Source organism: Macadamia integrifolia, chromosome 1 (assembly GCF_013358625.1).
Source record: "Macadamia integrifolia cultivar HAES 741 chromosome 1, SCU_Mint_v3, whole genome shotgun sequence".
Classification (NCBI taxonomy): Eukaryota; Viridiplantae; Streptophyta; class Magnoliopsida; order Proteales; family Proteaceae; genus Macadamia; species Macadamia integrifolia.
In genome coordinates, this window is record NC_056557.1 from 980576 (window position 1) to 996773 (window position 16198).

The 16198-nt window shown below is 37.6% G+C and overlaps 1 protein-coding gene and 1 pseudogene across 1 annotated transcript; both read left to right on the forward strand.

Annotated features, from left to right (window-relative positions):
• Positions 1-890: 890 nt before the first annotated feature.
• LOC122076417 lies at positions 891-1609 on the forward strand (annotated as a pseudogene).
• A 2051-nt stretch (positions 1610-3660) lies between these two features.
• On the forward strand, positions 3661-4414 carry LOC122076498. Its single transcript, XM_042641848.1, has one exon. The coding sequence runs from the start codon at positions 3780-3782 to the stop codon at positions 4170-4172; it is 393 nt and encodes a 130-aa protein (XP_042497782.1). The 5' UTR covers positions 3661-3779; the 3' UTR covers positions 4173-4414.
• Positions 4415-16198: the final 11784 nt, after the last annotated feature.

The following is a 16198-nucleotide window of genomic DNA, read 5'->3' on the forward strand; positions in this document are numbered from 1 at the left end:
ACTTCCCTTATAACATCAACAGTTGAAGAAAAAAGAGTTGTAGAGAAGTTGATATATATAGGATTTTGGCATTTAAAGCCTTTTAATATATTCTCTTTTCCTTTTTGCCATTTTTGGTAATCTCTCCATACTGCATTTGTTCATCTAAAGTATTGGGATTTTGATTGATTTTGCCAAGAATTTTGGTGAGGATTCTATGCATCTGGATTTTTTTTTTTTTTTTTTTCTTCTTCTTCTGGATTTCTTTAAATTCTTGGTTATCGTTTGTGCGGATTTTGGTAAAAAAGCATTTGTCAATCTTCTAATCACAGTTTGAAAATTGGGTTTCTGGAACAAATGGTATGGAAGGTTTTAAACGGATGCGGAAGTCTTGGAGATTTGGCACCACCCTTTTTTTCTTGCTTTCATGAAAGTTTTAGATTTGGATCACTTGATTAGGAGACTGCAAAGAAATTTGACGAAGATGGCATCACTTACTCCTAGTACTCTAGTCATGGCTGCTAGTCCTCCACCACAAGCTTTGGCTTCTAGCTCCCCACCAGCGCCCAGTAAGCATCGACCAAATGCTGAGCACAATTTCATTGATCCAATGGAACCCCAACGCCATATGAGTTCCTCTGCTTGTCATGGGGCGAGATTACAGTAGAGAGTGGGGTGGGGACTGTGGGGCATGAGGAAGAACATGGCATTGGTGTGAAGATAGACATCGGACCTTTTAGGGCCGATTGGAGGAGAGAATTAAGACTTAAATCGGAATATTATAACCGATTGTAGAAGAATACATGCCCAACAGGTGGGTATACAATGGAAGGAATATGAAAATGACTATTGTGGGTAAATCCGTTCAACAGAACATAACATGGTTATTTTTGTAAAGACAAACTCAATAATAGGTAATCATGCAATTCTCCCGGAAAAAATCCCAGAAGAGAATCAAAGATTAAACACCACAAGAAGCTTCTAGGTCCTGTACTGCACTCCCTTCCAATCCAAGAATCCTAAAAGCTGAAACCATAAAAATCCAGAAAACCAATTATTAGAATTTATCATCTCAATCTTCAGATATCAAAAATGGCGGAAAATTTCTTTGGGGATCCATTAAAGCGATTCTTCTGGAGACCTCCAATCTTCCGACAATGGTCTGGATCACTGACCTTGATGGATTGGCTCGAAACCTCCAATGCCCACATCTACAAATTCAATGTACCAGGTACTTTCCAATTTCCTTATATCCTCCATTTCTTCTTCTAATAATTGACATCAAGGGTTTTCAATTTTTGATGATTCTGTTTGGAGAATTCGAGTAGGAATTGGAAAAGATGAGATAAAGGTGCAGGTGGAAGATGGGAACGTTCTGCGAATAAGAGGAGAAAGAACAAAAGAATAATCCATTGGAAAAGATACGATTTGGCACATCGCTGAAAGGGGAACTTCGAAGGGAGAGTTCGCTCGAGAAATTGAATTGCCGGAAAATGTGAAGATCGATCAGATTAAAGCTCAGGTGGAAAATGGTGTTCTGACGATCGTAGTCCCCAAAGATTCAAATCACCAAATCTCTCTTTCTTTGCTACTCTGTCATTAAATTCTAAATAGTAACTTTTTTCGGCTGCGTTTGGTAAGGCTTCAGGAGTTTTTTTGTTCTGGAACAATGAAAATGAAAATTATAAGAAAAAAAAAAAAGGAAATAAAACGTTTGGTGCACGTGTGTTTCTTTTATTTTTTAAATAAAAAAATGAAAAAATAATTAATAGAAACAAGAATTGAGAGAATAACAAAAAGGACTTTCATCGTTCTAATTTCATTAAAAAAATATATATATATATTTTAATATAAAAATTTCAATTTCAATTTTTGATACGAAACATGGTTTCTCTTCAACAAAATACAGCTTTAGATGATGATCATTTATGGTCAACAGAACCCATCATCCTTGGATCTTGTACCAAATTTTGGGATTCTTTATTAGAATTTTGCCATCAGGTGTGTTTGATTTTTTAATAAACTTGTGATGCTCGAGGGCTATTAAACTGGTTTCTTGCCATCCGGTGTGTTTGATTATTTAATAAACTGGTTTCTTGATTGGGGTTGTGAGGCGCATATTATATATAAACCCCACCTATAATTGCTGATTAGGCAAATCACCATGAGTGTAAAATGTCATGAATGATGGATGCTTATGTAAACACATAAAATTTAATATATGATCTTTGAAGGATAAAAATAAAAATTTATATAGGGCAAGTGTTTTCTGTTTTGGAGCAATCTTTACACCTAGATATAGGGGCATGGTGGACATTTTTCACCCGTGTATGTGGTGCAAGGGTTGCTCTCGAACAAAAACTTTTTTCTTTTAATATAAAATTTGTGCTTAGGTAAGCACATAAATTTTAGTGAAAAAGAAAAGTTACACACTTGTGTGTGTCTAGGCACCGGCAGGTGCAAAAAGAAGGAAAAAAATCGTCTGCAATTCCGATCTCGTACAATTCCGTGCAATACCACCTTCAAGGGGTGACACGTGTATTGATACCAATGTAATGATCCAGATCTGATTTAAATGCCTCTTCACTGATTTAATGTTTTATTAGTTAAACCAGATCTTGACCATTGTATTGGTATCAATACACGTGTCACCGCTTGAAGGTGGTATTGCACGGAATTGTACGAGATCGGAATTGCAGACGATTTCAACCCCATGCATTGAAGATGTCTCCGTGTAGTCTTCCATTGGTTTGTATGCATTGATGATGTCTCTTGCTCTAAATTTAATGTAATGCATAAAATTAACAATAAAGGTTGATAAGTTTGTCTTGAATTCTTGACCTGTTTTGAAGAATGACCAAGTCTATCGTATTTTTGATCGATTGCGACCCGATGGATCAACTCGCAACTTGGAGGAGTATATAATGTACTATCATCTTGTTGAGTAAGCATTGGTAATTTGGGGGTTTTTCGAGCTAGGGCTTCAAAGTGAATTTGCTCACCGCTATTTTGGTGTAATCTCCTTTCTATACAGTGAAGCATCTTCTCCTTCACCCGAAGACGTAGCACACCACATCGATGTATGAACTTCGTTAAATCTCTTTATGTTGTGCAGATCTGTGTTTATTGATAACAAAGGTGTAATTGGCTGTATTGTTATTAACTTTCGATAAAACCTAAGCAACCCATATGGGAGAGGACACTACAAAAACAGAACTCCTTGGTCTATTTTGCAAGGAATTGAAATCATGTAACGACAAAGGTCTAAGGTTGCAGGACCTTACCCAGTACTAATTTTTTGACTGTAACAAGGACCAAGGCACCAATGACCAAAGAGTTACAGCAGGGCACTACAGTCAAAAAGAGAGACCAAGGACTAAGGACACATCCCTGAGTAGTGTTTGGGCCGGTTATATCCCTCAAGCTTCACTAAAGCCCAAAACCCTTATAGTTACGCTTTAAACTCGAGGTTGAACCATGACATCTAGGCCTGCCTGGCCTGCTCCTCGTCCAGCCCACCGTGGAAAATAAAAGCCCAGAATCCCGTCCTCTTCTCCTCCTTAGTAAAAGCCATATGGAACACTCTGATGTTACCACGTGTCCATTCACTCTGATTCTGCCACGTGTCCTGTTTTTACCATCTCCACTCGTCCCTCTCCTATTATTCTCCGCCCCTCGTCTTTATCTCTCCTGGTTTCCTTGTCTCTTCGGTCTTCGCTCACCAGAATCGAAAAAACCAGACACCGATCTCTGTAAATCTCTCCTTATCGATTTCCTCTCTTTTAGGGTTTCTGTAATCCATGGCTTTGGAGTGGGTAGTTCTCGGCTATGCTGCCGGCGCTGAAGCGATCATGCTCCTCTTGTTGACCCTACCGGGTATGAACCCTCTCCGGAAAGGTCTCATCACGGTGACCAAAAACCTACTGAAGCCATTCCTTTCGGTGGTTCCGTTCTGCTTGTTTCTTCTTATGGATATATACTGGAAGTACGAGACAATGCCGTCCTGTGAAGGTGAATCGTGTACTCCGACGGAGCATCTTCGCCACCAGAAATCTATCATGAAGAGCCAACGTAATGCACTCTTGATCGCCGCTGCTCTCATCTTCTACTGGCTTCTCTTCTCCGTTACCCAACTTGTGGTCCGCCTTGAACAACTTAACCAACGCCTTGAGAAATTGAAGAATCAGGACTGATTGGAGAAAGATAAGCTTGGTTTACTTTAAAAAGAAATTTTTGTTTTTTTCTTCTGTTCTGAATGGGATTTATTTGTTGTTGGATTTTGGTTTGTATACATGTTTTACATTTGGATGGATTTCGATGGTTTAGAGATTGTATCTTTTGTGACTCGATATGATCTTTGAGGTCGCTAGAATTGAATTGGATTGATCCATTAGTTTTGGATTTTAATTTACAATCCTGCTTCTTATTCTTGTTAGATTTGAGAAGAATAATTGGGTATTATGTGTTGCTTTGAGAATTGAAGTAGCAAATCTACTATTTTATTGAAACTAATATTTTGATGAACTGCATTAATGTGTGAAGTCGTTCTTGGTGATAACAACTTGGCCTACGTAGAGGAAGTAGTTTCGTGGAGATGTTCTAGTTTGGAGTGTATTTTTCATTTACTGTTAAGTTGGAGCATGGTCTTGGTGATTTGGAGAAAAAAAAAATTTCTTGTTGGATCCATGAGTTTCCAAGACTGCTAGGTATTGTCTAATTGCATGTTGGATCAGGGTAGAGTTGATAGGCATCATGAGAATGGCCTGTTCTTATCTCTCTAATTCAACTCCCATGATTTAAACTATCAAACAACAATGATTATTTTTTATGTTTCAACTCTAATGAAAAAAGAGGGGGGGGGGGGGAATAATCTATCGTAGTTGGAATCTAATCTCACAGATAAACCTAAATACCTAAGTCTTACAATGATTCCCCAGTCTTAAATTGTCCTCCAATATGGAGCGATATTTGCTTAGTTAGTAGTTAGTAGTTAGTAGTTAGTGCTATAATGTTGGTGATTAATTTCAATACTCGATAGCAATTTAGTTTCTTGCTTTTTTCCATATCTTCTCAGTTGGATGTCAGTTTATACCTGATTACAATATGGTAAATGAGGTATCAAAAAGGCATTGTGTTAATGTAGAGGGATATTTCAGTCTGTTATTTGAATGATCATTGTTGATAGTTTGCTTTCTTCTTTTAAATGGCTTACTAAAACAGTTAATAAATGTTCATTACTTAAGTTGTACCACTAATCACTTGAGGGGAAATGAGGGATTCGATCCTGAGACCTGGCAAATCAATGGGCAGTTGGCCCTTACCATCGTGCAAGGCTGGCACCTTCAAACGTTAATAAATGGGAGTTTCTGAAAATATAGGTATGTAGTTCAGAGTAAATGTTTCTGCATTTAGTCTTATCATTACACATTAGGTTTTCTTCATTTTGTTTAATTTAATTTTGGGGATTTTTTTGTTAGATTTTTTAAGATTTTCATTTTCTGCTTTTGGAAATCTGGTTATACTGACAAATGAGTGTGTTTATGTAAAATTTGGTGGCTGGACCAAACAAGTACTGCAAACTGCAGATTCACTGTTGCTTTTCTATGTCGGGCCAGATTTATTGTGGATGCATTTTGAGTCTCTTATTTGTGACTAATTGATTTCCTACTAGCTAAGCTGCCATGTTAAACTTTCCCCTTTTTTTTTTTCTGAGGAAAAAGCAACATGTCTCAGTTGAGTGAGTAGTGATGCATTGTAAGTAACTATAAAAAAAATAAATGCTGTAGCTTCTCCATTTGAGTGAGTTTCCACTCCTTAAAACAAAATCAGTCTCTGTTCCAGGCTTCCAGCAGATCTGGAACAGATCATAAACATTTTCTGTAGAACTAGTGAAGGGATTATGATTGGAGAGAAAGTTACATTATTTCTAGACCAAAGCTCTGATATTGTTGTTTGTTTTGTTGGAGGTATATGTTCAGAATTTATGTGATGTTGTCTTGTTAACCCTTGTTCAATCAATGATTTCACTGCTAAGTCTGTTATCTACCTTCATGTGTCTGTTCCAACAGTTGCGAACTTGGTAATGGCGAGAGTGTTTCAAGATTATTATCTAGGTTAGCATGAACTTTGCTGTGACTGCTGAACTGGATCAACAGTTGCATATCTGCTAGTTGTTTTCACACAGGTGTAGTTGACCCCAGGATTTTTCTGATAAGGATTCATGTGTATTAATCTTCTAATTTCTATCTGGGACAACGATGATCTTCCAAGGATGATAGTGGCTGGGTGATGGGTTTTTGCTTGTCATCCATAGGTCCTCTGAGGAGCATGATTTATTAATTAGTTGTATAGCCATCATGTTGCACTTTGGGACTGATTAGTTGAGAACCACCCACCTATTCACAACTAACTAGGATCAGCTTCATTGTATTACTACTACTACTACCATCACCAACCTCGATCTGCTCTTCTGGGGATCTTTCCTGGTGGTGTTAGTGGATTAAATACTTTGGAGTTGGAGCATCAAGGTTACTGTTATAAATTTACTTGAGTTACTAAACTGGGTAATGGTTTACATGATGATGAAGAAGTCATGTGGAGGATTTGCTATGTATAAAAATTTCATTGGGGACCTTGGGAAGATGTACAGTAGGAGTCAATTTCTGCATTTGATGAGTTCCTTTACTTTGAATTTCAATGTATGGTAGAGGAGGACAGTTGGAACATCTTTCGCTTACTTATGGTAGTTATTGATTATTGAGGACTAAAATCATTGGATCATAGGGGGTGATTTTGGTGCAGTTGTGGAAGATATTATTCATTCAGGACTCCAGTGATTGGATCATGGTGGTTATGACTAGGTTTGCTTGGGTTGGTGAATTCAGGACCTGTGTAATATTCAAAGAACCTCATTCAAAAACACTTGGGATCAGATTGATAATGTGGAAGATGTAGGAACAGGTGCTGATCACAGGTTATTTTAGGCCTAGACAGGTCAATTAGAATTTTGGAAAAAAGAGTAATAGTAAAGCCAGTTCATATAACTCCTATGGGTATTAACTATTACCATATTTCGTGTTTATCAAATGTCAAGTAGTTCTTGACCAACTGGTTTTGTGTGTGTGTGCATATGTGTTGCCTTGAGGCTCTTTCGACGAAATTTAGTTGTATTAAAATCGATTGACTATTTTATTTCTTTTATTTGTACATGACAAGGTATCTTTGACGGTTTATTGAGGAAAAACATCCAGCCATATGGCGGGGCTAGTAAGTAGGAGGGGCCAAGATTATTTGCATTATTTCACACCCTACAGTACTGGATGGATAGATTGCATCTGTTTAGACTGATCTTTTTTTCAGTTGCCAATCTCCCCTGTTTCTCTGGGTTTTGGGCTGTATTTTTATGCTTTTGGTGGGGGGTTTGGATTTTGTTCGATTTTATCCCTTCGGATGATAGACGTTATTGAGACTATTTTTGGCTTTTGGTGTTGATTCCTTTATTTGCTTGAGGGGAACTCAAAAGTTAAAAGGTTCTCCTTTTTGCTCGAGTCCTTTGCAACATTTGGAAGGCAAAATGGAAAGAATATTGGTGATTTAATTTTGCAATGATAATGTCTTATATATTAGACATGTATATATGGTTTAGGTCTTGACCTTGGATAGATTTGATTGGAGGACAAGAATCCATCTAGGTGAGTCTTTACCCCTTTTTGTGTTTTGTTCTTTCCCCTCTTATGTCTGCTTTCTTTTTGCTGTCTTTGGTCGGATCCATGTAGTTGAACTCATTCAGTTGGGATAAGGCTGAGTAGTTGTTTCGCAAGGTTCTTATTTTCTATGAAAAATTGATATTCCTCCGTATTTATTCAACCACTCTCGCTTCATGGACCTGGTTTCGTTCTTTCTATATGTTATCCCTGTAGGAAATGGAAAATGAATTTCACAGGGAAGGATTGAAGAAGAAAACAAAGTGGATTCTTAGAGATGACACTTTCTTGTGGTTTTAGTTCCTGGGCAGAGAAGGGTAAAGCACTCTCTTCTTGTGAATGAAATCCCAAGTTTGGATGAAAGTCGGAAACATAGATCTGCACCACAACAGTGTAGGAATCACTCTTTTGGAAGACGAGAGTTTCATTAAACAAGAAATTATTTTATCCCTTCTCAGGTTTAACTTCTCTTTAGAGGCTGATTCAATGCGTGATTTTGGATTTTATTGTAGAAACTTGCGTATTTCGATGACCCCTGATACAGAAGAAAGAGTTCGGGAATTACTAAATCTGGGATTATAGAGGTGCATTTAATCCTCAAAAAAGCAGATTTGCATTGAGTATCCAAAGAGCAAAAGAATTTAGGCCGAAAAGCAAAATGCATACGAAAGTAGATCAATTTTTTTTTCATTCCCGAGGAAGTGCATATGTTACCGATCTTCTTTTATAATGGTATGGAACAATAGTATTGTGGGAAAACTACATGATTACCCACTTTTAGGTTTTCCTTAACCAAATTACCCAAACTGAGTTTGAGTTTACAAAATTACCCACTTTTGAGTTTGGGTTTACCAAACTACTAGAAATAGTATGCAACCCTCACCTTAATATGTTTTTTGTCATTTTTACCCCTGTCTCCACCTTACTTCGAGCAACACCTCCTACCCTTGCTTCCCTGCTTTAGCCCTACAACCCAACCCCTGCTTCCCTTACCTCTCTTCCTTGCAATTGCGTCCTGGTGTATACATATTAATAGGTGGATTGGGATATTGTGACGGGGTTGCAAGATGAGGAAGCAACAGAGAGCAACAGAGAGCCCCAAATCACCAAGATCTCCGGTGGAGTGTTATGCATGCACATAGGTTGGGGTCCGGCCTTCCACTCGACCAATAGCCACTGAGTCCACCGGCATGAGTGGTGTGGACTCAGTGGGAAGCCAGTGATGGGTCATCCCTGCTCCCCGATCGAAAACCATGGAAGAGCCTCGGGGTCAAAATCAAAGCGGAAGGAATAAAGGGGTGCTGGTCGGATTTTAGCAGTGTGAAGAAGAAGAAGAATGAGAAAGTTGCAGGCGGTGGCTGCTGTTTAGTAGTTGCAGCAGCAGATAAAGAAAAGGAAGAGAAATGGTTCGGCCAAAGAGAAAGAATGGAGGGGGCGGTTGAGTTTCATGGTGCAGCGTTGCTAGCCGCGGTGGCTTTCCTTTTTCTTCGTGAGGACGACGCCACTGGGGTGGAACCATGGAGGTAGTGAATGACAGGATGAAGAGGAAAGGGCATAAATATCACAAATAGAATTGGGTGATAGTGGAGTACTATTTTGGGTATTTTTGTAATACCCAAACTCAATTTTAGTAGTTCTGTTAACCTAAACGTTGGTTGGATAATTTTGTAAGTCAAAACCCAATTTTGAGTAATCCAGTAATTACTACGGTGAGAATTGTTTGAATTCCCTCCATTAACAAAAAGAATGGAACCATGGGCTTCTATGATGGGAGCATTCCGGGTATAGAACTATAGATATAAGTTATGAACTCCAACTATGTTCTGCACTATAAAGCTTTTATCAGGCACCATGGGTTTATGTGATATTTTGCTGTAAACTATACTATAAAAATTTTGATTTTCAAATTAAAATGCTCTATCCGGTTTAAGTCCACCATAATGTATTTGTTTTAATGCAACTCAATTGTTGATGGCTCGGCTTAAACCAGAAGGTTTTGCTACCCATCAACTGGGTTAACTTGAATATGATTTTGCATGAGCAACTCTGGCCCATTGGGCTTGATATTTGAGAGGGTTCATGTGGATGATTGGATTTTTATTTAGAGGAAATTACACTCCCCTCCCCTATATATTTCAACTATTACATTTAGACCCCTTGCATAGTTTGAAATTACAACCACACCTTATATTGTTAACTTTGTTAAAAATTCATGTTAAATGACTCATTTACCCCCTTCCCCTTTCTTTAAAAATCACTCTCTTGAGAACCGATTGAGGGTTTCATGCCTGAGCCGATCACCTACTTGGATTTCTTGGAGCCGTTGGAGGGAGAATCAGTCACTTGAGCCGATCAAGGGTTTCATGCCCAACTCTGATCACTTGAATCGATTGAGGGAGAGAGGTGCCGATATTGTGAAGGTAAGACCACCCCTTTTTCCCCCCTTTTTTTCTGTCACTATTGCTATTTTGAAATTTCTTGGCCTGAGATGCAACACGAAACAGAGAGTTCCCGAGAGTGGGTTTTTAGTTTGAGTAGAAATACCTCCAGATACAAGATCTGATTTTGTTTCACAATTATCGTCAGTTGAATTTGAAGGACCGTTCAATTCTTCACTCTTTATCTTTTAGTCCTTCAGTAGTTATTTCCTTCTTAGACCCAGAATCAGAATTTTTAATGAAAGACCCACTTTCATCAACATCATGCCCGCCTTCATCTTCACCTTTTACCCTCCTTTTATTTAAATGCGATCCGAAGGAGCTCTCATCTAAGCGGAATAGAATATCGAAGCCCATAATAAGAGGATGTGAAGGAAGGAAATTCTTTTTCCCACGAATCATGAAACTCCCAACTGTAAGATATTCTCCTGTGGGCGCAGTCTTACTGACCTGATGAGGATACACCCACCAAGCACTTGTTACAATCTTTGAGTCTCATGCCTGACTTTGGCAAACCTATAGATGGAAATACGTATGCAGATGAATCACATTCCATTTCCCACACACACACACACAAAACTAAACAGAAAACAATGAAGAAAATTAAAATCAAACACAATGGATGAACATGGGAAACTTACAGTGAAACATCCCATTCTTGAGAGAGAGAATTATGATGTAACCCAAATTTAATGGAACTTTCACACACACACACACCTCCCCCCCCCCCCCACACACACACAAACCTCTTCTTACTTGCTATTTCTTCTCTCTTTCTTACTTAATATTCCCTTTCCTTTTCTCCTATTTTTTTTTTTCGAGTAATTACAGCACACCCAGAGGTTTCAAGTACAGATCCATAAAATGTAGGTGTAATCGAAAAACTGTAATCCGGATATTAGAGACCACTGACAACCCAAACAGACTTTTTTATAGTTGTTCAAATTACAATGGATGCAACTACTTCGCATGGTGTGAACTTATGAATATGATAACTACCAATCTGTTACCCAATCCCACCATTGATATGCAAGAGTTGGAAGAGGTTGTGAGGTGATTACGAGAGAAGGTGCGTGGGCTCAGAGATGTGTTATGTGAGTGGCAGCAAGAGTTACAAAGTGTGAAGATAAGGGTGGATGACATAGTGAACTTTGCTGGATCAATGAAAATGTTTTGTAATTTTGGGTTTGTTTTTTTTTGTAGATGTTTTTGTAGCCGTATTTATCAGCCAAAAAATGTAAAAGGTGGATATTATTAAGCAAGGACCTATGTTCTGTATTGAATTAGGTTGTGTAATGGAAATTTTGACAGTATTTTGGTTTGATTTTCATCACTTAACCTGTATAATCTAAAAATATGACTTGTAAATATCATCCCACACATCCATAAATATCTCAAACATCCATAAATGTTCCACACATCGATAAACATTCCACCAAAAAGTCAAACACAGTTCATATACTCTATAATAACATCAAAACCCAAAAAAGTAGTCCAAGTACTGTCTTAAACATCAAATCCATCAACCAATAAAAAGTTTTCATTAACAGTACAAACATGAAAATTAGATCATCGAATCTAATTAAAGTCTTCATTGCACTCTATCTCTCTGTTGCATTCAACTCTCACCAGCAGCTGCCTTCTTCCTCTGTTTCCTTGCTTTCCTTTTGGCTTCCTTAGCATGCAATTGTGCATTAACCTTGGCTTGCATGCTCAACTCTGTGATCATTGTAGAAGCTTGTGATCTGATCATTCTTTGAGAATTGCTTGTATCAAGTTAACTTCTAAGCTGCTCAGTTCTCTACATAAACATGAGTAATTATTAGTCAACTGCAACAAATGGATGAGATCACTAAAATTTCAGAATATTTAAAACTTGAAAATTGAAAACCTGGGATGATTTTGCTTTCTGTTTCACTAGGGGTTCTGTACATCTTCTCCTGTTGTGACCTTCCTGGTTGCATCTACTACACTTGGCAACTCTTGATCTTTTTTTTCCACTGGCTAGGTGGGACTTCGTCAATTTCCTTCTTCCTAAGAGTATGTGGTCTTTCGGGAAGTCTTTTGATTGGTGGAGGTTGTACAATCCCAATTGTGTGTTTTTCACTTATCTCTTGAAGTCCAGGTAATGGATGGATAATTCCCTCATAATTGTCAAATATGTTTTTATGCTATAGTATTCATGGCAGTAACTCTCAAAGCTTTCTCTTTTACTAACAATGTATGTTGCTGCATGCTTACAGGGTAATCCAGAACCTTCCCATTCTCTACAACAACAGGTTTGTTTTTTCAAATCGACCACATGCCTTCCTTCAGCATCAGTGACCTCAAATTCATATATCCCAGCAGCTTGGACCACACATGCTCTTGATTGTGTTTGGATTAAATCCATCAATTTCTTTATTCTTGGGGTGACACTCCCATTATATGTGCAACCCTCCTGATATCTCATATACATTACCTCCATCAACAGCTTCCGTATCTCATCAACTATGAGTAGAACCTGTTTACTCCTATAAAGGTGCAATCCATTGATTGAAGCATTCAACCATGTTGTTGGTGACATGGTCGCTCTTGCACCCAAAGTCAAATGCATGCCTAGACCACATCTCAACTTTAACATTGTTCAACCAATCATATGCATCCTTGTCAATTGATTTTATATCTGACATTGCATTTTCAAACAAGAATGCAGTGGAAGCCCTAGATGCTAACCAAAAATGCATTCTAAGTAGCACATCTGGAAACTTGCTTCTGAAATTTTGGTACATGTGTCTACTGCAGCATTTATAGTGACATCCTAGAAATATTTCATTGATGGCTTGGTATAGTCCCTATATATTAGCAAATTAAAAAGACTAAGTATACAAAAAAATTAGTTGTGTCCTATAGTTAAAGGTATATATGCATATAGAGTAGAAGGTAGCCCACATTTTGTCTGTCCGACATAAATGTAATGGGAAATTTCTCCTCTGAAATGTGAAGACAACTATATAAGTGTGTCAAAAAGAAAACCCAACTTTCCTTGCATTCAACATCAACAATGCCATATGCCATAGGGAACAACTCTTTATTGCCATCAACAAAGACTATAGCCAGTAGTACCCCTCCACACATCCCTTTCAGGTGGCAACCATCAAGACCTATGAATGGTCTATAACCTTTCACAAAACCATCAATGCATGCCTTGCAAGTAATGAACTATCTTTTGAAGACAGGAGGATCTGAAGTATTCTCATTCTTAAAGAATGATGCAGAGTAGTCATCATCACAATAGTCAGATAATGCTTGATTAATATCTTGGTTTGTAACTCTTGTACCATCTATTCCATCATCTTGACCACCAACCCCATCACTGTACTCATCTTCACCATTCATCTCACTCTCATCTTCGGACAGAGAATTCCAATCAGCATCACTTGCACTTGAAACATCAAATATGACTTCATCGGTACTCTTGTTGACTATCTTACTGCCATCATTCACATCATCCCCAGCATCAAGTTTAGCAACAATACTATGTATGACTTTGTCAGTACTTTTACCAACCGCCTTACTGCCATCATTCACATTGTTCCTATCATTCCCATCAACAATACTATTAGTTGCATCAATACTAACTGAATCAGTCATGTTGCTCCTACTGTTATGTCCACCACTAGTTGAAGCCCTATAGGTACCACCACTCCTTATTTGGTGCTTTATTCTATGGCCACCAGATGTCAGAATTTGCTGCGCAATACCTCCAAAACCACTTTGACTTTGTAGTACATCAGTTCCACTGCCATACTGATTCTGCATCACATCATCACCAAAGCCACATTGACTTTGATGGACACGCCTATCAATAGTCTCCCGTTTGACTAGTCCAACGGGGAAACCATTTACCGTGTACAGGTTTCTTGGATTGGAATATCAGTGAAGATCATATACATACAAATTTATACAATCAACATTCTGATGCAATCCAAACATGTCCAGTGCACTTGCATCATTATTCACTTCCATTTACTGGTTGGAAGGTGTCCTACTGATACATGTGTGATAACTGTGTTACAAATATTGATCACCATGTCCCAATAACAGTACTTATCTGAATCAACTGGGGTAGATGCATACGTATTCAAGTCATAATGATAATATATGTTAACTCTAATTTCCATTGAATAATGAATGATTTCTGATGAAAAAAACACAAGATGTTACATAAATACAGATACATCAAGACATATGTACGTGCAATCCATTGGTACCACATTCCTTGAAGGAGCAGTAATGAAAATGGCTCTGTGAAAAACAAAAACCCTATTAAAAACAATTGCAATAAAAAATTCATCAGAAAACAATTGCATTGAAAAATTCTGCCATACTAAGTCCAGACAACCATTTGAAGGATTTAAAATAAAGTCCATACAAAAATTCCACAGTATTTAGAAAATAATTGCATTGAGAGATTCTGCCATACTATGTCCATACAACCATTTCAAGGATTTAATACAAAGTCCATATAACTATTCCAAATCATTTAGAAAACAATTGCATTGAAAAATTCTGCCATACCAAGTCCCAACAACCATTTTAAGGATTTAATATCAAATCCCTACAACCATTTCAAGGATTTAATACTAAATCCATACGACCATTTCAAGTAGCTAGTAAATCAAAAGAAAGCCGAAAATGGTAAGAGAGGAAGAAAGAAAATGACTAATTTTCACCATCGATTTTCATACCAATTATCAAGTATCAAAGTTCAGCTGGACAACTTAACGAGCAAAGGAGGAAGTCAACAAAATGATCATCACCATTCACCAAGAAGAATAAAAAATAGAGCCTAAGAGAGAATAAAAGAGAACATACAGGCACGCACTACATCCAATCGATCTCAAATTTCAGAATGAAATATCCCCACAGCCCTAAGTTTTCAATGCCTCTTTTGAAAAACCAACCGAGAGCTTTAATCTCTCCTAAATACCTAACTCTCCCAAAGCCCTAAGACTTCGATCATAAATGATTTAATCTCTCGAAGCCCTAACTCTCCCAAATCTGCGATTTATTCTAACCTTAGACTTCGATCTTCATCGATTAACAAATCTGATCTTCAATGATATATAATATCTTTGATCGCCAATGAGATGAACCACCTTCGATTGCCAAAATCTTCGATTTCAGAGTTCAGAAACCATAGAGGAATGAAGAGTAGAGGTTTGGAGTATAAACTCTCCATCGTCTTCTCAAGGAAGAAGGTGATAATAAGTTGGGGGCAAATTCGTCATCTCCTATAGACTAAGGGTATTTTGGGGTTTATGAAAGAAGTGTAATACACTTAACGGTTCCTCACTCACGGTCAAGATACGGTTGATAGAATCTAGAACTTAGAAGGGAAGGGATTGTAATTTCAAACTTCGTAGGGGAGGGTTATGTAATACTTGAAACATATAGGGGAGGAAAGTGTAATTTCCTCTTTCATTTATATTCTCTTGTACAAAACTCTGAATTTTAGCCTTTCATGAGGAACTAGCAGTCTAACCCTCTCTATCCAGTTTTGTTTGTCTATCTAGCATCTAGTGATTAGTGCAATATTTTTATCCTTATGATCTTGTAATACAGGATCTGGATCCTCTCTTGTAACCATGGAACTGATCGTCAAAGTGGATTTTCATGTTATTTGTTTCATTTTGACCTAAAATCTATTCCGAGAATGTATATCAAACACAGCCTTGAGTTACGAACATATTATGAATCATTCTGCTTGGAGGACTATAGTTAGGTGCCGTTTGATAACACTTCCTATTCCTGGAGAGTGTTCTTTTACAGAAGTGTTCTTTTTCGATTCCATGCTGTGAAGACACTCTGGGGGAATAGAAACAGCGTTTGGTAAAACTATTTCAGAAATGGCTTTAGAACAGGAAAAGAACAGAAACAGCGTTTGACAAACACTTCTATTCCTGGAGAGTACAATAATGAAAATTCACTTTTGAACAATGAAATCAATAATTACAAACATGCTATTATGGTCAAATTTAACTTAAATAAGGAAATAATTTGTTTATGAAATTATCTTTTAAAATACTATTACTT

Bases quoted from the DNA above. Each gene is read 5' to 3' on its own strand.
- LOC122076498 (XM_042641848.1), top strand. From the start codon at position 3,780: ATGGCTTTGGAGTGGGTAGTTCTCGGCTATGCTGCCGGCGCTGAAGCG.